This window comes from Calonectris borealis, chromosome 24 (genome assembly GCF_964195595.1).
Source record: "Calonectris borealis chromosome 24, bCalBor7.hap1.2, whole genome shotgun sequence".
Taxonomy (NCBI): Eukaryota; Metazoa; Chordata; class Aves; order Procellariiformes; family Procellariidae; genus Calonectris; species Calonectris borealis.
The window spans coordinates 5162392-5185354 of record NC_134335.1 but is presented as its reverse complement, the minus strand read 5'-3'; the positions used below and the strand labels follow the sequence as shown (position 1 = coordinate 5185354).

The 22963-nt window shown below is 48.3% G+C and overlaps 1 protein-coding gene across 1 annotated transcript in view; it reads left to right on the top strand.

Annotated features, from left to right (window-relative positions):
- Positions 1-1050: 1050 nt before the first annotated feature.
- JAM3 (junctional adhesion molecule 3) overlaps positions 1051-22963 on the top strand; it is a 31176-nt gene continuing 9263 nt past the window's right edge. Inside the window, exon 1 of the mRNA XM_075173002.1 lies at positions 1051-1121. Coding sequence (XP_075029103.1) covers positions 1076-1121 — 46 coding nt within the window. The 5' untranslated portion in view covers positions 1051-1075. The remainder of the gene's footprint in view (positions 1122-22963) is intronic.

Here is a 22963-nt window from a genome sequence, read left to right as displayed (position 1 = left end):
CGATTCCTTCCCCTTCATCCTCAGTGAAATGTCCCATCTGGCCATTAGAATTGATGAGAATCTCTGTATTAATTTCACCAGGCTCAGATCAGCCCTTTAAATCCACTCATTAGCATCTTGAATTAGATCTGCTACGTTATCAAGTTAAATACATTTTTACATCCCTTAATTTCTAGCAGCTCTGCCGAGCTGGTTTACAGAACAGAGGAGAGCTCGGCTTTCATTCCAGCTGCTTGATCTTCAACAGCATCTTAATTACATCCCCGTCACACGCTACTGACAGTTAGTGACGCATGAACCAGCATTCACCCAGCCTGACTCGCTGAATTTGGGGCGAGTGTCTAGTGCTGATAATTTTTGTTTCTTTCCGTTAATCAAAGCAAAAGCATCTGGGACACTTTTGAGGACCACACAGCAGCTCGGGGTGCTCTCTGTGCAAAGCCACTTTTCGGGGCAGAATCATTAAATGAAGCCTGTGGCCGTGTCGGAAACAATTTGGTACAGCACTAGGATGAGGGAAGCTCCTCAAGGGAAGCACCCTCTCTCCAACTGGTTGGTTGTGTTTCTTGCTTCCTTTAAGTTGGTCAAAAGTTATATATGCACGGTTCAAGGTGAGGGAAGGGAAAATTCTCACAAAGAAATTCCTCTTTTTAGGGGGAAAACACCCACTCTAGAGCAAAACTTGGATGGGTTTTGACAACCAAAACGTTGCCTTCAAGCCGATTTCCAGCCTTTGCTGGCTCACAAAACATTTAAAGTCCTCCCAGCTCCCTCCTCTCGGTGAATTTCGCTCAACAGACGGTCCCGCAGACGGAGCGTTTCGGACCAGCGCCTCTCCCCCGCCCCGCAGCAGCCGGAGGACCCGCGGGATGCGCCCGCTGTCGGGGCGGCGGCTCGGTGTCCCACCCCCGCCGCCCCCCGCCGTGCCAGGCGCCGGGATCCGCGCCTCCCCGCCCGGTTTCCGCGGCAACGGCGGCGCGGCACCCCCCGCCCCCGGGGCGCCGCCGGCCGCCCCCGCCGCCGTCCGGGCAGTGCGCAGGCTCGGCGCGGCGGGCTCGGCTCCGCACTCCCCATCATGGCGCTGCGGCGGCCGGCGCTCCTCCTGCTCCTGCCCCTGCTCGGTGAGTCCCGGGGGCCGCCCCGCCTCGCCCCCTCCGCGGTTCCGGGCAAGGGGGATGCGCTGCTCCGGTGGCGATCGCGAGGAAGGGGAGGGGGATGCGCTGCCCCGGCTCCGTACCGCGGGGAAGGATGCGCTGCCCCGACCCTCGTCCCGGGGAGGGGAGGGATGCGCTGCCCCGGCCCCGGGGGGATGCAGAGAGGGGCTGCGCGGGGACGGGACGGGACGAGGGGTCCGGGGCCAGCCAGGAACCGCCAGCTCCACCGCCGGGAGCAGCGTGGTGCAGGGAGATGGGGGGGACAAGAGAGGGGGGGAAACCAGCCCAAAAACCCAGCTCAGCAAGGAGCGGGTCCAGGGATGAGGGTGCCAGGAATGTGCAGCCTCGGCAGGCAGGCAGGGCGGACACTAGCGCCTATTCAAGACCAGGCACAGGCGCCTATTGTTCCGGGGGCCCCGCATGAATGTTTGCAGTTTTAATTGCAAAAACATTTGCTAATTCCGCTCAGGAATGAATTTGGGCTCATTTGTTGTCTGGCTATTAATAGTGGGGGGGGGGGGGGGGGTGTGAGGAGGGGGACAGCAGCCGGTGGGCTTGCATTGCCCTCCCCCAGTCTGCGCAGACGGCAGAAGGAGAAGATGGGATGGAGTGGGGTTAGGGTGACAACCAGCAACTGATTACTAAAATACCCGGGGCTGTGCACGCATGCATGTGTCTACAGACACACAAATAACTGTTTTGGGTCAACTCAAGACTGAAGTGTATCGAAATATTCCAAACAGCTTATCTAAGGACAAAGCAATTCTCCAATGACTCCAAATAACTTGTAGAGCCTCTTGGGCCTCAAATAAAGTGAGATTTGGACACTATTTACCAAAAAAGCGAGCGGAGGGGTGTGAAGATGACTCTGACGCTCATCTGCGATGAGGAGATGGTTGTCACGCGCGCCAGGGTCTGTTGTTCACTTGCTTTACTGTAGTTTGTAGCAGAAACAGTTTCAGCAGGAGAAGTTGGGAGTGCCTGATGCTGGAGCATCACGTAGTTTTCCAGGTGCTAACTCTGGATTCAGATGCTCCCTTTGAATGAGAAAAATGACAGACTTAACACAACTTTTCCTTACAGTTGCAAGGTAGAAAAGTACCCCATTTCCTTCCTGTTACGTGAGCAGTGCCTAAGTGTCCTGTTGAATCTGGCCTAAAAGATAGCAAGACTGGAAATGAACTACAGATACTTCTGCATTTCTTTAGACAGACTAAAGTTGCTAAAAACAGCCAAACACCACTAGTTTCACACCTCTGCCTGAGAACATTTATCTGGTGAGTAAATCAAGTGGTAACAGGGTTTGCTCTCCGTTTAAATACAATGGGTTCTGGCCAAATTGAAGTGCCTTATCCTGTACTGATTTCCAGCTGTTTTCAAATTTGGGGTCATAAGCCCAGAAGAGTGGGCAGAAGCGAGGCTGAGAATAAAAAAGTTTGTTCCACTACACTTGACTTTACGTACTGCGGGGCATCCCACTAAGTTAAGGTTACTCTGTCAGCGGTACATAAAATTAAACATGTCCTGAAGTCTGCAGGGTTGGTGCTGGATAGTGGGATAGGAGCGAGACCATAAGGATGCATTTGATGCCAACTGACTACTTGGGGAAAAAAATAAAACAGGCAAAAAAGGAAGCTGACAAAGCTAACAAGATGCTGAGATCCCAGGCTGCAAACCTCTGACTTGTATGCTTTAGACTATTAAGCGTGCATTTGACTATAAGATGCTGCTTAGACTATAAGCGCTGCGGAGCAGGGGTTGCCTCTTCCTGCGGTGTTATTGCCAGAACGGACCCTACTCTTGATCACGGCCTTAAAACATTGCCACGAAACAGGAGCCAGCGAAGCATGGGGTATTCGGTGCATACCCAGCTCTAGGCACTAAAAGCATCTAAAGATTCTGCACATCAGGGAAATGCCATGGTCATAATTATACTAGCAGAAGTTACTGGCATCAGTGATGGAAAGTGGGGCTTACAATTGACATTAGTGTTACGTCCTACCTTGACGTCTCTGTTGCAAGCTTCCCCATGGAAACGTGGATTTTGAGGATTTCACGTACTGGACTGAGGGTAGAGCTGTGCAGCTCTTCCCAAAACTGTCAAGTATTTCCTGTTGAAAATAAAACATGTTGATACCTTATAGTCCTTGATGGGAGATCTGGCAAGTCCCTGGCACATTTCAGTTTTAAAGCTCAATGTATTCAAATCTCCCTTTGATTTAATTCTGAGGTTTTGGTAATATGTTGGATTTTGCAAAGGGCTTTTCAAAATCTACAGAGTAGAAGTTCTCATTTCCTTTTTTTTTTTTTATTTTTAATATATGAAGTCCATCTGTCCCAGTCACCAACAACTGTTCCGAGTCAGCTGTCAGTGCCAAAAACCACTCAGTGGAAGTGTTGTTAGCTCTATTGCAGTTATGATAAGTTGCTTGTTGGTATTTTCTGATGGGAAGTATTTGCAGTATTGCTTTCTTTTCAACAGGCAGTAAAAAATCAGGACAAACAAGTTTGAGAGCCATGCCAAAATCAGACACTTAATAACATCTTCAAAAAAATTCTTAGGAAGGGCTTGGTGTTCCTATTTGGGTAAGCAATATCTGGCATCACCACCAAAGAGTAGCTGGATGCACATCTACTTTACAGCTGTTGACAAAGAACGTGACACCAGCACATTCCCTCTTGCTCTGAATACTTCTGAGAATTACTTGGTTACTGAAGCACAAGTAGATTCAGAGAGTAAAATGTGTTTTTTTAGTGAGGAGAAAGAGCGGTGGACTGAGATGTTGCTCTGATCGTGAACTTAGATTCTTTTCCTGACCTGTTTATTTTCCTTGTACAAGTTGAATTCTGGGTCTCTTGGCCCACTGCAACTGTTCTTCCATTATCTGTCCACACACCGAGGATTTGCACCAGGAACACACACTGAGTTGCCAAAAATCACCTAAACAAGTAAATAAAGCGGAATGAGCTTTTGCATTTAGCTTCACAAATAAGGACGAAAGCTGCTCTACGTAACAGCTGTGGGTGGACCTGGTTTCTGAGCCTCCTGCCAGTTTGCCCCTAGCTTTAGCCATCTCCAAAGGGTAAAATATTGGTTAGCCCCGACTTGCTCCTGCTTTCCTTGCAGCTTACTTGGATTATCATTTAAGTTTCTTTGGCAAATTGCGTTCACTGCTTTATCATCCTTTGCAGTGAGTGTTTGTGTGTTGAAGCAGAACTGGCCTCCCAGTTGTATATTTAGAGCTAATGCTTCACAGTTGATTGCATCAAGCCCTGATGATCCGGAGGAGGTCTGTGAACTCCTTACGGAGCAGGCCTGAAGTGGTGGGAGGGAGTTAGCAAGGGGAAAGATTTCCACAGACCAACAGGATCCCGAGACCTCAAGAGTCCTTTTCTGCAAAACAAGAGCGTGTATTGCTAACGTGCCCCTCAACAAGATAAAGCGACTGCTCTATGCGTAAAAGCTGGTGGCCTGCTTTGAAACTGCCGTTTATACAAAAAGAGATGAATTCAAGATATAAAATTAATTAGGATAATTACATTCTCAATCTGGCTTCTCTATCAACTGGAATGTGAACTGCACAGTCTTTCTCCAATTGATAAGGGCTGTTTGCCTTCCCTCCGAACCCCTGGGGAGTATCATGTTTTTATAAAACACAGGATCAAAACCAAATTCAACCACTAAACGTCGGTCCATGTAGTGGAGGAGTAAGGGTGTGTACCATGCAACAAAACCCATTCCTTTGCTGAGTCAGGACGTGGCCTAAGAACCAGTTAATGGCTTTAATTGCACTAATGAATGTTCTGGACACAGTCTTAATTTTCACCCAAAGGGGCTGGATTGCTGTTTGGGTGCAGTTCTGTCAATAGCTGCGCTTGGGGCAGAGGAAATACCTGCTGGGTTGCAGTTCTTAAACTCCCATGCTGGAAATGAGTTTTCAGTTTCAGAAAAATAAACAATAACATAAAAACTGGACTTTTTTTTGGCTGGAAAGCTCAGGTCTCTGTTTGCTTATGACCCTTCAGAGTGCTAACACCCTTAGTATTAACCTAAGATTAGAGGGATTGTTTGGAGAGTTTAATTCTTTTTCTAGAGACTTACCAGCAGAAGAGTACATCTGTGGGGAACAGGACAGCAAGGCACTCCGTGGGCTGCACCAGAACATTGGTCTCAAGGATAACCAACTCCTCACAAACTTCTGCTTCTCATTTCAGATAAGCGGAGGTCAAGCAGGCTTCCTCTGGGGATAAATGTTGAGGGAGGTGTATATTAAAGATGTTTCCTGCACAAGAATGGCCAGCTGAGGTTCTGTTATCACTTCGTCCTCAGCAGTCGCTAACTTTGATTGCCTTGCTGCATTTCATACTGTAAGAAAGCTTTGTGTGACTCCTGTGCAGAAGTTCAGCTGTCTAACACACAGCTTGGAAGCACAAAACCAAGACAGCTGCATAATTGAGCTGGTGCTCAGTTCTTACTAGAGCAGCATCCTAAGCCAGGCCTTCAAATTTCTTAGAAGAAACACAAATATGCAAGAAGTGAGGTCTAGAGAAGGTGTTCCTCTGCAGCTCTTAAGTGTCTTGTCAAAGCTCCTTCTCTGCTGCGTTGGGTGTTGAAGGAAATTGCTTTTGGTGCATGTTCCAACCAGACAACTGGCAGAGAAAAGAGCAGCAGATGCAGAAGCAAAATTTATAAATGAGAGTTGGCAAAAAAAAAAAAAAATCTCTGCAATTTCCCCTGTTCCTGAGAGCACAGTTGGGTAGGATTCCCATGAACTCACCTGCAGACTGCTGAGAGCCCTCAAGTGGAGTCCAGTCAACACTGGGCTGGCATTAACTAATTAAAAAGAAAACCAGCCACATACATGCTGTAACCTGACAGCCCACAGGTACTTGAGATAAGCTCAGAAAATTAATGGGAATTGTTCTGTCATGCAAGAATCACTTGTCAGTATAAATAATATAATGTATTGGGTGATGTAGTGCCCCTCGTGGGATGGAGCACAGGGCTTAACGCAGAGTTAGTTACAAGGGGAAATGAAGGTTTCAGCGCAGCAGTAGATGAAGTAGATGAAATTAAATTGTGTTCAGATAATGCTCAAGGTTTTCTTTTTTTTTTTTTTTTTTAAAAGTCATAAATCCCAGGGATTTCAGAGTTGAAGCCAGAACACACTCTAACCTACTCCCATCAATGTACCTGATTATTACAACACAAATGTAAGATCAGCGGGTTTTTAAGAGTCCTCTTAATTCATTTGGGCGCAGCTGGCTCATTTGAAGACATTGAGCTTTAAAACGGCAGCGTGCCAGGGACTTACTATGTTTTTGGCATGTGGCTAAAAGGTAGCAGTTGACAACGTTCAGCAGTATTTCAAGATTTTTAATCGCACTATTAGAAATATATTTTGTTGGCCTAGGTAAGATTTTCTGCTGAGCTGGAGAAATCCACTGAGATCTAAGGGGACTTGGTCCCATTACTAGGCTGTGTTTCTAACGCCTATGGCCTCTTCTGAAAATCCCCGCCTTAATAAGCTTTGGGGCAATTCCTTATATAAGTGGCCAGCATTTTACAGTAGGATGTAAATTGGGGCGCTTTGTTTTAGATTCTGTTTTGGAGGGTGGAAGTATAATACTTCTAAAAATTTGCGTCTATTGAAAGCATCCGACTTCCCTGCTCGCTCCCCCACCTGAGACACCTAATTCACTTGCCATTTTTGACAGTCTTGTCCGGTATGTCTCAAGATGTATAACCACAAAGTCTTTCAGTGGTTGCTGAAGGAGCCTATAATATTCTACATATCCATAGCAAGTCAGAATTTTTGTTTCATTAGCAATAAGGAATAAGACTGGCAAACAATGCCAGGAAAGAGAACTGCTTTCAGAAACCAAGCTTACCTTTTAACAGGGCCAGCAGTGCTCTGCACAGCAGCCCTGCTCTTCATTCCCAGTAGAAAGGTTCCTGCCACTTCGCGTCTCTCCGGGGTGGCTGTGTGCTCTCTCAGGCCGGCTCGAGTGGAGTCGGTTGCACAGCTGAGGACTTAATGATTTTGTCTGCACATAAATGTACAAGGCTCTGCTTGATCTTTTAGGCCAAGATCAGCCATGGAGACGATATTTTTGGTTTGCTAGGATGCTGTGCTTGGAAAACAAATGCCTCGATAGATGTTACTGCTTTTACCTGCATTACAGTAGCACGTACGGCTTCTGTTCAGGGATCAGTGTCTGTCTTTGCTAGGTGCTGTCAAAAAAAAAAAAAAGCACGAAAAAACTCACTCTACTCATTTGTGTCCTCGCTCAGTGAAAGCTACCCAAAAGACTAATTCATCGCGCTATTGGGCTGCCGTAAAGATGAGGAACGTTCCTTAGAGTATTGGATGATAATGGCTGCATGAGCAGCCCTTGAATCACAGCAGCGGAAAGAACCGAGTGTCCATAGGCAAGGCAGCATCTACCACATACCCCGAGGATCCATTAAGGAGATTGCTGCCTGCTAATGGACTTCCTCCTGAGGCACTCTGGCTGCTAACACTCTCTTGAATAATTTCCGGGAGCTTACACAGTTAACGGCAGGGAAGGTGTTGCAGAGTCCTGCAGTTCTTGCTGCTTCTGTAAAATAGCTTTTATCCCCTCAAAGGATCTTATCAACAGCTATTTTTAATACCCACTTAAATTTTTGCTTTAATCTTTTTCTTCTGCATTGATCTCTGCAAAAGCCCAAAGATAAATATTTCTTTATACCCACCATGTTGTTTGGAGTTAGTTATTTTTAGAGCCTGGAAAACATCCGCTCTGTAGTAGCGAGGACCTCTGCATCAGTAACATATCTTAGAAGGGGAAGTCCCAGCTCTGTGCACAACTTGTACCTTTGGACCAGCCCTGACTTCCCCGGCCGGTGGGAGTCCCCCATCCTGGGAAGAATGGGTTGTTTTTGTTGAAGTGCTTAGATACCAACAACCAAGGCAGAAGGAGTAATACCAACCCCCTATTAGTGTGAGTGATCTGTGCTTTGCTGGCAGGAGTGGATACACATGCCATGAAACAGGTTAGCTTCAACCACCATGGATCTCCTTGTTGATCTAGTAGCTCCTACAGCAGAGGACACGCAGGTTTGTTTCCCTCTTTGGTCTTAGCTACTCTGCTGAGATTGCACGTAGCGTACATCGATGGGGCTAGTCTGATTTCTCGGGGAGCGAGGAGGCAATGGCTTATCTCATTTCTTGTGCACGAGCAAACAGCTATTAGTTGGCTACAGCTTGGTCAGTGCTGATGGAGTTGCCTTTGAACTGGCGATCTGGAGATGAAAGGCAGAGTGCCTTGTAATCGCCTCCTGAGTCTCATGGGTTGTCCCTCAAGCAGAACTGGCTAGTTGAATTGGTAAGCATCCTTTTGTACCTGGTGTTTTCCCTTCGTTTCGGCCAGTTTTCAACATCCCATAAATAACAGGGCAGTGCGGAGCTCTGCCTGCCAAAGTTGCCATGTGCGTGCTGGAGGGGAGGTTAAACCAGGTAGTAACTTCTTTCTTCTTCCATCAAAAATCCTCTGGTTGGCCTGGCCAACACACAGCTGTCCTCACCCACAGGCACTGCATGCTCTCCCACGCAACAGGGCAAGATAAGCCCTTTGAAGTCTGCGTTTGGGCTGGCAGCAGCTTCTAAGGCACTCCCGTGCCCCCCTCTCCCAGTTGCCAACTGCGCCTTGAGTTCTCCAAGTCAACAGCTGAGCGACGATCAGGGCTGGTAAGTCCGCAGCGCTGGATCGCTGGGGCTTTGCCAGGGGACAGAGGGGACTCCAGATTCCAGTTCATTTGCGGTGCTCTGAGAGCATGGGAGGGCTCAGGGGCTTCTTCCCGACATTGTGCCGAGGCATGCTCGTTGCCCGCCAGCAGCCTGCTGTTGGTCAACAATAGTGATTGTTCTCCTCGCCCGGGGAGGCTCCTGGTGGTCTGCTGCAGGCTCCTTGATCCTCCTCTTTCTGCAAATATTTGGAAAAGATTCAGTTTGGCCGTTTTGATGGTTTGACTCAGCTGTTAAATGACAAAGGCAAGCTGGACTCGGGTTCACCGTGATAACAAGTAGCTCTGCGAAGAGGGGAGATGAGGGTCAAATTCAGAGATGAGGCAGCACGCTCTGTGGGAGAAGCACAGAGGATGTGCGGTGACCTGGCCTCAACTGTTAGAGCTGGGTTGCATGCAGCAGTTCTGCCTGCAGCATGTAAGGGGATCCCTAACTTTCTTGGCTGTAACGCTGCACAGTCTCAAGGAGAGCGTGCTTTTGGAGCTTCTTGTGCTCTACTGGCAAACATGTCATAATTTTGGCTGCTTAAATATTTCCCAAGAGCTTTTCAATTCCTGGCTTATCCTCGGTCACTTCTGAGACACACATGTCATACGTCTCACATCTGTCACTCAGCTTCCCGTTCTGGACATGAGGCAAAGTCTTTCTTTGCTACAAAGGCTTCCCTCTTTTCCTCCCTCCCTGGTTTCCCTTTTGTATCTGTGTCCCTCATTGAGAAGCAGTAGCTCCTTCAAAGAAATGTGAGGGAGCCCATCTGCAGAATTTACAGCTGCTTCCTGAGGCTTGAGTGTCCTCCTCTTTAACAGCAAGCTGGTAAGCATGTTCTTAAGTGGGAAGATAAGTGGTGTTACGATCCTTTCATCTTCTGGCTCAGAGCAGGCTGGAGATAACTGATAAGGAGATGACAGCAAGGAAGATGCATAGGCACCTTTGGATTTAATTCCTACTTTGCAAGGCAGTCTCTAAAGCACATCTCTGGTGGGAACACAGGCTGGTAAAATAAAGCTGGTCCTTCCTTTCTCAGCATATGTCTCTTCCTCATGTCTCCGAGGCAGATCCTCTGTCTATGCCAGCAGAGCTGGTGCAGAGTGAGCTAGGTTCTCCATTTCAGAGCCCTCCTTCTGGTGCTGACATTCGAGGGACTTGGCTTGAGTTGTCTCTAGACACTGTTTTGGCTGGTGACTTCATTTCCACATTTCTTTTTTTACAGCAGTCCTTTGCGGATTTGAGCTGTACTTTAAACAGGGCTGCATTTGCAGTATGGGAGTAGCAGTCTTGCACATGATGGGCAAAGATGCATTCCTCTGCAAGGATCTGTAGGAGAGCACACATCAGCGACAGCTTCACGTGGGTGGGAGTCTTCAGACCACTCTTGAACAGACTGTGCATTCAGTTCCAGAATTCCTGGTTTAGTCCCTCGTCTGCTGGCTGAAACAGGTGGCAAGCACATGCCTGTAAGGGTCTTTATTGGGGGTGGTCTTCAAGGTCAGCTGTATCCAGCCCACATTCCAGCTGAGTCCCTCTACCTCACCTTCTGGCCGAGCTGGCTCTGGGCCATCCAGCCCAGAGGTTCCTAACCACGGTACACACGCTGCTTGTCGAAAACAAACCACTTGAAAGTAGTGTGTCTGTGGCCCAAGCCCGTGCCAGCCTGCTGCATTTTCCTCCAAGGAAACAGGGAAAAGTGGTTGGGGCAGAACGCGTTAAAAAACTCAACAATGCCTCCGGGGCACGCACACTGCCTGGTACGGCAGAGAGCCGCTGCTCATCCCACGTCCACGTGAGAGGAGACGGCACCTGCGCGACTCCAGGACGTGCCTCCGCAGTAGTACGTACCGCAGCCTCTGTTGGTAGCAACGGCGGCTGTGCAGGTGAAATTGGTGAGCCGCTGGGCACGCTAGGCCTAGGAACATAGGTAAAAGTTGAGCTATTTGAGTCAGGGAGTTAAAGCCTTTGGCAGGGTTTTGGCACAGTTTGCAAGCAAGCGTGATCCAGAGGAGAGAACGCCTGCTGCACTGAGAAGACTGCATCCAGGAGCTGCTGTTGAGGGGGCTTCAAAGGAGCCCTGGCTAGCACCAGGCTGTTTCCAAGTGCCTACTGCTGTCTCCACCGTTGTGTTAAACAGACACTTCTGCTCCCAGCACTCTGCATGCTCTACGTGGTGGCCGGTCTTTCACAGATGAGGCTGCAAACCTTGCCGTAGCAAACCCCTGTCTATCTGCCAGCCTCCCCTCTGCTTTATCTGGGGAGCTGCTGCCTAGCTGAGCGGTGCTGGCTTTTCCACCCTAGAGCTCTTGCATCACAGCCCAAAGTGTGAACAGAGGCTGCAGCCTCCCTCTCAAACCAGCCCCCAGTGCCTCTGCACCTCGCTGTTACTCAGCACTTTTCACTGACAGGGAATTAAGTAGGATTTCTAGGTCATTGTGAGCCTGTCAGGAGGAATGTCTCCTGTAGACCTCATTATCAAGGCTCTTTCTGCAATGCCAGACTTCAGAACAATTGCAGCCTGGTTCCCTAAACACTGACTAATGAGACAGAGCTGTTAGCAGCAGTTTGCTAAATAAAGGCTGTTTCTGCCTGAGACAGAATAAAGCCAGACTGGATTTTCTTAGCCGTCTCTCACACAGAAGGTATTTCAAAAGGACCCTTATTAAAATAATGAGCTAGATGTTGTTCTTGTGGTGGCTGCATAGGGTCAGTGCTTGATGCTAGTGCCAGGTCCCTCCCCAAAGCAGTGACTTCAAGGAACTTGTGCTCAAGTGACCTAAAAACCTCTCCAGCTCCCTTGGTTTCAAGGTATCTTGAGCTTTTACCTGAGCTCCTGTGACTTTGTCCTGCTCTGATAGTGACTTGCTGCCTCATGGTGGACAAGCTGCTTGTAGCTCTCGGTGACCTCCATTTCCTTGGGTGCCATAGGAAGATCTTCTTTGATCTCTGGGTTGTAGCAAAGCTTGCTCAGCATTCATGAGCATGGCTTTGGAAAGGTAAGGGATGCAGCATCTGAGCGGGTGGGACAAGTGGGACTGCTGAGAGGACTGCCTTGTATGGCTGCTTTTCAAAGGAGCTGGAGGTTTGCAGATTGCCGATAGGAGACAGGTGAGATTTCTGCTTGTACCTGGATGCCAAGCAGAAAGGACATAGTCCCCACTTGAGTAGTCTGAGGCCAGGGAGCTTCTGTTGGTGTTCCTGTAATGAGATTTTTCATCCTACCTCTCTTCCTGTTGTCAGAAGGGCGCGGATTAAAGATGAACTCTGAAGCATGGTGGGATGGGTCTGACTGCCTTTGGCTGGAGCAGGCACAGGAGAGCTGGGTATGATTACTTGGCCAGTTTGCAGGTTGGTTTGAAGTGGTGCTTTGATGTGGCAATGGGAGTCGATGGAAGGTAAATGGTGTCTAGACAGGTTTTTCTCACTCTCTGTTGTTGTCTCTGAAGCAGCAGAAACGGTGCCAAACAGGCTGAACGGCTCCAGGATGCGAGAAGCAGAGCTATTTCTAGAAAGATGGAACAATGGTTCTTAGGAGAATCCAAGCCAGCTCTCGCTGAACCCTCGTCGAACCTCCTGCGGGTGGAACTACTTCTCTCTGTGCCCCACGCAGTGCCTGCATCAGTTAATTGCAGCTAGATGCTATTAAGAGTGAGCAAGGGGAAGTCCAAGAGGTGGCCGGTGTGTTTCCAGGTGAGCTGGCATGGCAGAGAGGTACAGGAGAGGTCCGTTAACCAGTGCTCTGCCCGGCAGGGTTGGGAATCCACGAGGTCAGTTGATTCCGGAGAGGGATCAGGCTGGCTCCAGCAGTAGTATGCTGAGAAAAGACTTCCTCAGTTTGGCTAGCTGGATGCTGCCAGGATTTGCCCAGCAGAGCTGGCCTGCATGCCCAGTAACAACTGTAGCCAGTGGTTCAGCTATGCTGGGAGGGAAAGAAAAGGCAGGCCATGATCTAGAGAGACTTGTCGCTGGCTGGCAAGCTGTGCTCTCAGCGCTGTCTGGGCTCCGATGTGCCATCTCCCCCAGGCTGATCGGGAGGGGAAGCGGAGACTGCATTCAAATGCCTATTGTCTGTCCTTCAGCTGGGAGCAGAGCCAGGAGAGAGAGAGGCTCTGGCAGCATCTGATACAGGGGGCAGATGTGAGGGGAAACATACTCGTCCGTAAAACGCTGTCGCTGGGATTTTCAAAGGAGCCTCAAAGGTCAAGTGCCCGTGTGTTGGAATGTGTACGTGAAGGTCAAGAGAGAAATCCTGGGCTCCTGGGATTCCTGCTGGGCTCGGGGAAGCTTTTTGAAGGTAGCTCTTTCCACTGGGACAAACCCTCGTGCAGCATCTGTGGGTTGTCCAGGTGGCCGCTGTTCTTGGCCCCATTTATTTAAGCATAGCTGGGGAGAAGGGCAAAGCCACACAGTGCCAGATTTACTCTCATGGGGGCCTTCAGAGGTGCGCAGTTGAGTTCAGTCTGGCTCCCCTCTCCTGTCGCCAGCTGCCAACTTCTGCAAGCATGAGCTGAAAGCAGAGCATTTCCTGACCCTGCCTGTCCTCTCCCTTCACCCCTGCCAAAGTAGGGCTCGGCCGCAGGTTTCAAGCAGAGCTGGAAACTTGGCACTGAGGCAAGCAGCAGAAAAGAGCCCAGCTTGCTCTTCTATGTCTGGGTTGGCTTCTGTACTGTTGTGGGGAGTACAAATATGTTCCCAGTCTGTTTGCTTCGCTGACGTGACTCCAAGACACACAGGCAACAGATACGCTGACCAAGAAGGGGCCATTGTTAGAGGGATCATCTTGACTGTGGCTCTGCTGTAACCGGCCGACCGCTGCTGCTCTCCAGCGCTGGACTGCAGCCTTCCCCGTGCTTCATTCGCAGGATCCAGAGCGCCCGATCCTCCCAAGTCCCCCAGCTTTAACTGCACATTAGCACAGACAAGGGGTTTATTCCTGTTTTACTCCATTTGTCCATCCACGTGCCTTGATCTGGCCTTTTCATTTACACGCCCATCTCCGGCAGGCAGATCCTAAATCAAGCTGTAGATAAAAGAAGTTACAAGCATTGCTCTCCTGTGAGCCGCCCCAGACGGTCACTGACACATTGCTAATTGCACATAGGCAGACAGCTTGCTCTGTGCTGGAGGCTGTGAGCAGCGAGGAGCCAGGGGAAGGGAGTGATGGACTGATGGACAGGTTAACATTTTGCCTAAGGAGGAATAAGGGCCCCAAGAAAACCAGAGAAGAGGAAGGGAGTTACCTCATTTGTTTCCAGCAGCCAAGGCAGGGTTGTCCTCTTGAGAGGTATTTCCTTAAGCTTTTCCAGTCCAATTTTAGTTGCAACTTTTATGAACAATAAAGGCTTCCACAGTTTCCCTCGGAGGAACTGGAATGAATCCAAATAGATTTTAGTGCTGAGAAGCAGATCCTGTTATTAATGTCAGCCTAATCATTTCTTTCTATCTCCTTCCCACCTTCTTTGCCATTCATGCTCCTAAAAAGCCTGCAGGCGGTTATCAAGTCCAGTCCACCCTCTTCTTTAGCTGCTTTTGAAATTGCAGACCAGATTGCAGCCTCCCCTGGCTTTTAGGGTCTGTGAGAGCATTTAATATGCCCGCACCGGACCGGTGGGGCATGTAAACCCCTGAGCTGGCAGGGCAATGAAACAGAGCTAAGCTGAACTGGGGACCAGCACACGGCCAGGAATGATCTTCCATGCAGAGCAGCAAGCCTCCCGCTGCTGGGCCTGTGTCTCTCTGGGAAAAGGGCCTCTGACCAGGACTGAACTGGGAGCATTCGGCTGAGAAAATTCTCTGCTAAAAATAGCAGCAGGAGATGTTTAAGGAGAAAAACAAGTCAGGGTCTGGGAGAAGTTAGTTCCCAGAGATGTGGCTAATTCAACTCCCCCAGGACAAGGAATCCTTTAACCCCTCCATGCCAAGGCTCGTTTCTGCTCTGTGAAACAAGCTTGCCTTGGTCAGGAATCCAGGTTGGGACAAGCCAATGGCTTTCATCCTCACTCTTTGCTCTGACATGGCATTACTTTCCTCCCTCTTCCCCTGCTCATTTATGCCAGCATATTCCTAATAGTGCTCTGTGTCAAGCTTTTCATCTTTATCTGTCTGTGACTTCATTTGGGCTCCCTTTAATTCCCGATGTACTTCCTAAGAAAATAATCTCTATTGAACCCTGCAGCGCAACTCCCTCTGCAGGTTTGCAGCCTACGCTCAGGCTGATGTTAACAAGGTAAGTCTTTTCAGATCTGTTCGGGTGATTCAGGGCTGCCCCTAGAACAATATTCCCCCAACTCACATGTCTTCAGGCCAGCACGTGGCTCGCGCAGCTTTCTGCTGAATGCCTTTTACCCTTGTAGATCTGCATCCTTTGTTCTGACAGAATCACTGCAGAGCTTCAAAGCTGCCTTGCAGAAGACGGCCCCACGTCTCCAGCATGGAATGACGGCAGTAGTTTCACAGGCTCTTGGTCGCACGCTCATAGGCAGATGTGAATGTTCCCTTGGTGCCTGCAGTCAGTCTCTTGCAACGTTCATTTGTACGTGTTTCGTGCAATGCATTAGCTAGACAATTGTGTTTTATACCCGAGGCTAGAATTATACACACAAAAAAGACAAAAATGATACTGTAAAATCGGAAAAAATGTTCTTAAAGAGAGCTGTTTTCAGTCTTGTCATAAACGATTTCTCTGTGTGCTTGCTCACGCCCTCTCCTGTTCCCTTCTTTAGCCTCCTCCCAGCTCTTGGCTCTGATGACGACTCCTGTCTTCCCAACTCCCATTTTCCACAGGAAGATGCCATGGCTGGTCTCTGATAAGCAGAACTTCAGATCTGCGTTTTGTTGGTCAAGCTATAGGCTGGAGGAGAACGGAGGATCAAGAGATTAGAGTCACAGACAGAGGCATAGAGGATTATAGGCTAAAACCCTGCGAGTCTCTGTATTGATGGTTGGGACACAGCCAGACACTAAAGGGTATTGCAAAGCCTGGTGCTGATAGCATATCCGCTTATTTCCTGTCTTTGCATTTCAGGCAGCTGTTGATATATGTGTTCTCATCAAAAGCCAGGGTCAGCAGGTACCGAGCATCCTAGCTCCCATCGAAGTCAAATACCTGCTGAGATCAAGTCTGTGCGTTGGCTGGCGCTCAGCCTGGAAAACGTCACTTTGGCTTATGAGATTCTCAGCAATCCTTGAGTCAAATTCCCACACAAGACAAAAATAAAGGAACTTGCCCCTTTTCCCGTTACAGTTCATTCTGTCTCCCTGATCCTGGCCATAGATCCCTGTCATGTCTCACGGACCTCACTCTGCCCTGGAGACTTCCCTTAGCATCTGTCGGCTGCAATGAGAGCCCTGCTGGGAGGAAGGGAGAGGACAGGAGGCAGACCATTGCCCCTGGCTCTCATCACAGTTATCTGCTGGTTCCCTCCCACTTTGCACTAATTTGGTATCAGCATCTGCCACTTTTGGGAGGAAAGGGACTTGCTGAAGTGAGAAATAACGTAGGATGTGCCTGTATGGCAATTCTTGGGGCTGGCTAGGGAAACAATGGAGGGCAAGTGGGAATAGGCAGGAAGGGTTGGTTTCAAATCTGCCCTGTGCACATATTCCCACTTCTCTTCAGTGCTCACCATTTTTCTTCCTGGCCTTTGCTTTTGCTGTTGTAAGGGACTGTCATCCAGTAAACAGATCACAGAATGGTATATCCGGCTGAGATGGTGTGTTCCTTACTCTTCCTGTGACTTCCCATTCCTCAGTTTTTTCATCCGGTGAACTGGAATTGTACATCCTTACTGAATTGCAGGGGACATTGAATCTGAAGGGACTGAGGCTTAACTGATAAATGTACAGCACTTTAACGGATGAAAATGATCATGGGGAAACACTGCATGTGAGAACCTCGGAGACATCCAGGTGCCCAGCCTGTTGTATTCCTTGCGTTTTCATGCCCTAAAGCAGAGGCGGGGATGAGCCGACCTCCTGACATCCCCTCATGTCCCATTTTCTGTGAATGCACTAATTTTCGTGGTCCGTATTGGCTGTGAGCCAGACCAGTTTGAAGATGTAATTATGCTGTCCATTTGTTAATGAATATGGCAAGAACAGCGCTCAGTACAATGTGACTGTTTTGATACATTCCTAGCCAAGTGATCTGTAATTGTTTCCTTGTTGCCTTATTTCTCTTCTGGCTTTTGCCAAAGACTTGGTGCAGACGTAATTAGAAGCTCTCCTGCCTAATGGCCTTCCCTCAGAGTCGCACAGCAAGGCCACCTGCCCCTGTTTTCTCCTCCTGGAGAGTCGGCGTAACATTGCAAGCCTGAAGTATCTGTGTAAGGGGCTTGACCTCAGAGGCCAGTAGCAAGGCAAAATAAATGATCTGGGCAGGACTTAATCCCCTGGTTAGTGGTGTCTAATGCAACGCAGAAGCTTTGTGCCCTGTTCCCTGTTACTTACCCCAGGAAAATGAGGCTTTCGGTTCAGCCTCACATTTCTTTCCTGGGAAGGGAGAAGCAATTCAGGAGCGCGAGGGCTGGTAATAACAGCCTCTTCTATGCACAGCTTTCCTATTCGTGTTTCCTTTCTGTTCCCTTTCCATTACCCTTCATCCCAGATTTTGAGGGGCAAATTCTAACTCTTTCCATCTGTTCTTTGAGTTGAAGATGGCCCGAAATTATGTTACAGAAAGAGGTGCAATCTGACATGCTGGAAACCCGCTAGCCCTTGCTGCTTCCATCTTAATCTAAGTACTAGTTATTAGTCACCCACCCAAGTATTGCTTCCTTCCCATCTTGCACGTACATTCAGTCCTTTCCAGAACAAAAGCCAGAAACCGGGGTATGAGCTTGGGAAAACAGGAGAGCTAGGACCAGATCATGCACAGATTAAGATGTTGGGCAAGGCACGTACAGCCACATTTGCAAAGTATTAAATGCCCATCTTGCCCTTGATGTCAACAGCATTTAAATACCTTTGCGGAGCTGGCTCGTGGTCTCTCGAGCCACGTCTGTTCTGACGGGTGAAAATCTCTTTCCATAAAATGGGCTAAGTGTGCTAGGCCCTTCGAGCTGGGAGCTTTCTCCCCAGGTTGCCAGCCATCAGCTCGGCTCTGGCTCTCTCCTAAAGCATCTGTGCTCCCTTAGGGAGAGCAGAGCATGAGAACCTACTGGTGGACTAGGTCCAAGCTCAACATGTCCAGCCAAGAGCTCAGGCTTATGCTAAGACTGTGAGTAAGCTTGAACTCTTCTTGTTCAGACAGCTCTGGAGCATGGCTCGTGATGCCTCCTCCTAGCACGGGCCTAAGGATTTGCAAAGTGGGTGGCGTGCAAATCTGATCTTCAGCAGACCGTCTCATTTTTGTGAAGGTGCAGCTAGGCAGGGCCTTAATATCTCATCTCTAAACACGCTGCAATGCTACGAGCAACACGGCAACCAAAGATTGTGAAATTCTTACCTCCAGAAGCCCTTGTCAGAGGGATATTTGAGCCAGTGTGTCTGCAGCTGCATCCCAACGTGACGAAACCAAACTTTGGGAAACCATCAGAAAGCACTGCGCGGTCTTCACCAGGCAACACCTACACTTCCCTCCCTGCATGGGAGAGAGGAGGAACGTTTGCTGCAGAAGGAGACTGCTTTGCAGAGAGGTTTTTGTCTTAAGAGGGCTCCGTATCTCCTTGATAGCAACCTGTTTCACTACTGAGTGTGGGTGTGTAAGCTGTGTGTATACCAGTGGCTTTGCTGTCTGATTAGGAGGTAGAACAGTAAATCCTCCTGTCCAAAAGGGAAAAAAAAAAAAAGGAAAAAAAGAAGGAAAGAAGATTGCGTGCATGGCCTGGATGCTAATGGGCCTTCTTCTCCGCAGCAAATACAGTCAGGTCTTTAAGGTGCTGGTTTAAATCAGGAGATTTAAACAGGTTAAGATTTTGTTCCAGAACTGTATGTACTCTATTCGCAGACAGGCATCTCCTTGCCTGCTCTAGTGGTGAGCAGGAAGAGAGTGAATTAAGAGCAAAATCCAAAATTCTCACATCTTCAGATGAACACAAATACTCAATGTTCTTCCACACAACTTTGTCCTGTGGGGTCCTGGTCCTGCTGAGACCACCAGAGACTCCCTGATTCTCAGCATTTCAGAAGAAACAAGTGCTATCACCTAGGTACCTAAGAGAGGAGAAAAGCAAAAGCCAGAACCATGTGGAGCGCCAAACACTGCTCTGTAATATTGCATTTGCCTTCTCTAGGTTAATTATGCTTCATGTTCCCTGCCCAGGCGGGCACATCTCCTCTTTTTGTAGGTGTCTATCAGAGAGTTGGCACCTTTTTAACTAAGCGGTACAAGCCATGCATCTAAAATAAGTCATGCTGGTTTATGATAGCTGGTAAAAATAAAGCCTTACTAGCACACACAGCTATAACAGCACAGAGGATTTACGACTGAGTGGGTTTTTTCCAGGGTGGGCTGGCCACAGTCCGGTGATGGCCTTTTTATAACCGTTATCAGCTCCCACACAGATCAGGTCCATCTGTTACTTAATTTGAACAGAGACACTCCTAAGCTTTTGTTTGCTAGTCTCTCGCTGCACATCTACATTGTTCTCCAGCAGGGCAGCCCACCCATGAGTCAGGCTTGGCTGGCTGATCTCGGGAAGGCGCCATGGAAAACTGGAATAAAAGAAAGGCACGCAGCTCGCTCTGGTCACTTGACCAGCACGGTCCACCTGCCTGCTCCCTTGTACCAACTTGAAGGAGCTTTTAGCCTGCAACTTGGATGCCAGAGCAAACATACGGCCAGCTCCTTGGTCTGGAGGCAAGGGTTGAAAGTTAAGACCAAGTACTACAAAGCAAAATCTTACTGACTGCATCTAATGGCACAGGCTGGGTTTTTCAAACAGACCTATATGAACTGTCACTTAGAAAGTTAGTGAGACACCTAGAAATGTAAATGAGGATCAATAGGATGCCTAATTCCCACTGAAATTCAAGAATGAGGTATGCCATTCATTCCCTGCCCACACATTTTTGCACTGTTTCTAAATCCAGTCTTTATATATCACAAGTGCATTTAAGTCCCTTAAACTATTCCCAAAACCCAGCCAAGGGACAGTGGGACAAAAAAAACCCCCAAAACTTACCAGAGCCAGAGTGCGTTAGGCATTTTTTGGTATCTCATTCTTATGCCATGCCGTGTTGCCTATCCTACACCACCTTGTCTACACTGGCACAAGTTGCATTGTGGAATCGCAGTGAGATGCACCGGGGATAGAGAGGAGGAAGGATAAAGAGCCTGAAGCACTGAGAGACAAAAGGATTGGTATTTCGAGGTGCAGATGGTCGGATGTTTCTGAAAGTCAGGGTTTATGGTGGTTTCCTCAAAATAAGCTGAGGGCAGAAACCTGGCCTCCCTCTTCCTTGTCTTCTCCAGTCCGGCACTGCCTGGCTTCCTCTGCTCTTCCTCTGGAGGTTTCTCACACATTTAACAGTTAGCTTCCTCCCTACCGCATACACACAACACTTCTAAGGCAGGGACAGTCCTGGGGTCAGCTGGGGTGCCCTTAACAACAATGCTCGTCTCCTGCCTGCTGCTCTGATCACCTCTGCTCTGTCGTCCTTGTCACCGTTTCTTTCCCTGCAGCTCACAGTACTGAGGATAGATGCTCTAGGGGCATCTCCAAACGGGCAGTCATAGATGTGCTGACATGCAGAGGACTCAGCTAACAAGTTTCTAACACCTAACAATACATCACTCACTCAGTAGCACTCCTGCTACACAGAGTAACCATCCAGAAAGCGAAGATGCCTAAGAAGGCATGTGGTTTATAGCAGCATTCCCACATGGCTTAGCTGCATTTTGAATTGCAAATCAAGCAACGGCTTAGTGATGATGGACACCTCAAGCAAGGCATATTTTTGTTGCTTTAGTGGGCAGGTGTTTAAATACAGTTGCATGTTTTTGTACTGCTTGTGCCTGACAGTGCATTAACTAAAATTACCGTATCAGATTACTGCAAGATTGGCAAAGAAGTGTTGAACGATACTGCAGCATAGACTGTTGGGAGCAACGTATTTCAACTGTTTCCTGGTCATCCTTTTTACCTTCCCTATAATACTTCAGGAACACTTCACCTCCTCTTCAAATTTCTGCCTAGAGTTTTTAAACCGAGAAGAGATTGGGATGGAAGGAGATGGAAGGTCAGGCTTTACCTTAAACCCGGCACAGAGATAGGAGATTTAACGCAGTCTAGTTGTCTATAAAGCTGCTAGGTTTTTTTCTGAAACTATAGTTTCAGTGTAGCATTTTAAAATGATTCAGATAACATGAGTCACAGTAACAAGGATGGGCTGGATCTCTTCAGCTAAAAGAAGTGCCATAAGAATATGCTATAGGCTTCACTGCCTTGTCCTGGATTCTATTTTGGAGAACTGATGGCATTTGGGATTCAACCATATGTCTGGCTGAGTCTGTAGCACATACAGATCTGGTGGGTATTCGGAGATGTAGCACATACAGATCTGGTAGGTGCGTCTGTTGTGGCATGCATGCTGCTCTGGAAAGGAATGCATGTCTATGCCCGGCTGTTCCCCAGATCCTGGCTGCTGAGGCCTTTGAAGTGAGATTTACATAACACAAAACCTTTGCTGCTTATTTGCACTGGGCTGAAAGAGGTCTAAAGGAACATCTTCGGCGTACTCTTGTTAAAAGGTGGCAGTCACCACTAATGGTGATTTAACACGCAAAACAAAGCAATCCCTCAGTGCAGTCACCAAAGAGACAACACTTGCCAACAGCAGGGAAATGTGACATAGCACAGATGCCCAGGCTCCTTCAACAGGAGAGTGCTAACAGCTGGGAAGCACTGGCCTGGGGCAGATTCGTCCAGCCCCGTGGAGACTGGTGAAGAAGGGATACCCCAAAGTAATGCTAAAAAGAGCTGTAACAGTGTTCTGCTCCTGCTTTGCAATCTGCGTGGTCTCTTGGGGTTTTTGTTTTGTTTTGCTCCCTGCAGAGCTGTAGCCTTCTTGTTACTTAGAACATGCTACTTGCAGTACTCTTCTGCCACACACAGAATAAAACCGTCTTAGCGGTGATGTAAGCAGCCACATTGATCTCTGCCCACAGTCAATACATGTAATAATGTCCGAACCTCTCACGCAGTCTCCAAGGACTCAGCTTCTGTCTAAAATTTGTTGTCATCCTGCTTTGTGCCTGAGGGATAGACCTAGATCTCTTGTGTTTAGTGGGTGGCTAAAAGCCTGCTGTGAACAATTTCCGAGAAATGAGATGGGGCCAGAGTTTGGTGGAATCCCACTGTCTTAGAGTGGAAGCCTAGAGTCGTAACTCCCTTGGAGTAACACAACATTGTGGTATTACTATCTCCACCTTCAACTGAACTTATATTGTAGCTACAGCAGATGTACTTCAGTAGAACTGTTACCATGCTATCTACTTGATGGGACACAATTTTTCTGAAAAAAGATCTCGTGTAAACAGGAATGCATAACAAAAAACAAACCGGTGCATCGAGTTTCCATCAAGGAACAAGAAACCTTTGCCATGTGCCTTTCCTTCCCCATCTTTCTCTAGCATTTCCAAAAGGAAGATTTATAGGATAGTACAGACCAGATAGACGCTGTGCAAGCTGTCTTCTTCAGCTCTTCAGGTGCAGTGCAGCTCTCTACAGCCATCTGCTACTTCAGGTCTCAGAAGAAAGCTATCACGTGTAGAAGTGTCTTTGTAATGCAGTTCCCCAATGAAGGAGGGTGCTGTCTCTGAAGAAGGCAGAGCCTACAGCTTCCCCCCTTTTGAAACCTGAGGCAAACGCATTATCAGAGCCACCTGTCCTAAGCAGGAAGCCAACCAGGATCTCCATAGTTAAGCTGAGTGCTCAGGCCTGGGCCCTCAAGAAAAGCTGTCTTGGTTCCAGCAGCAGGAATCTCCCAGCAGAAGCAATCAAATGCCTTGTTTGTATGAAGTGCCCTACAGTATTGTTGAAAAGGTGTCCAAAGATTTCAAAAGGATTTTCCCACGATTGTTTCTTGTCC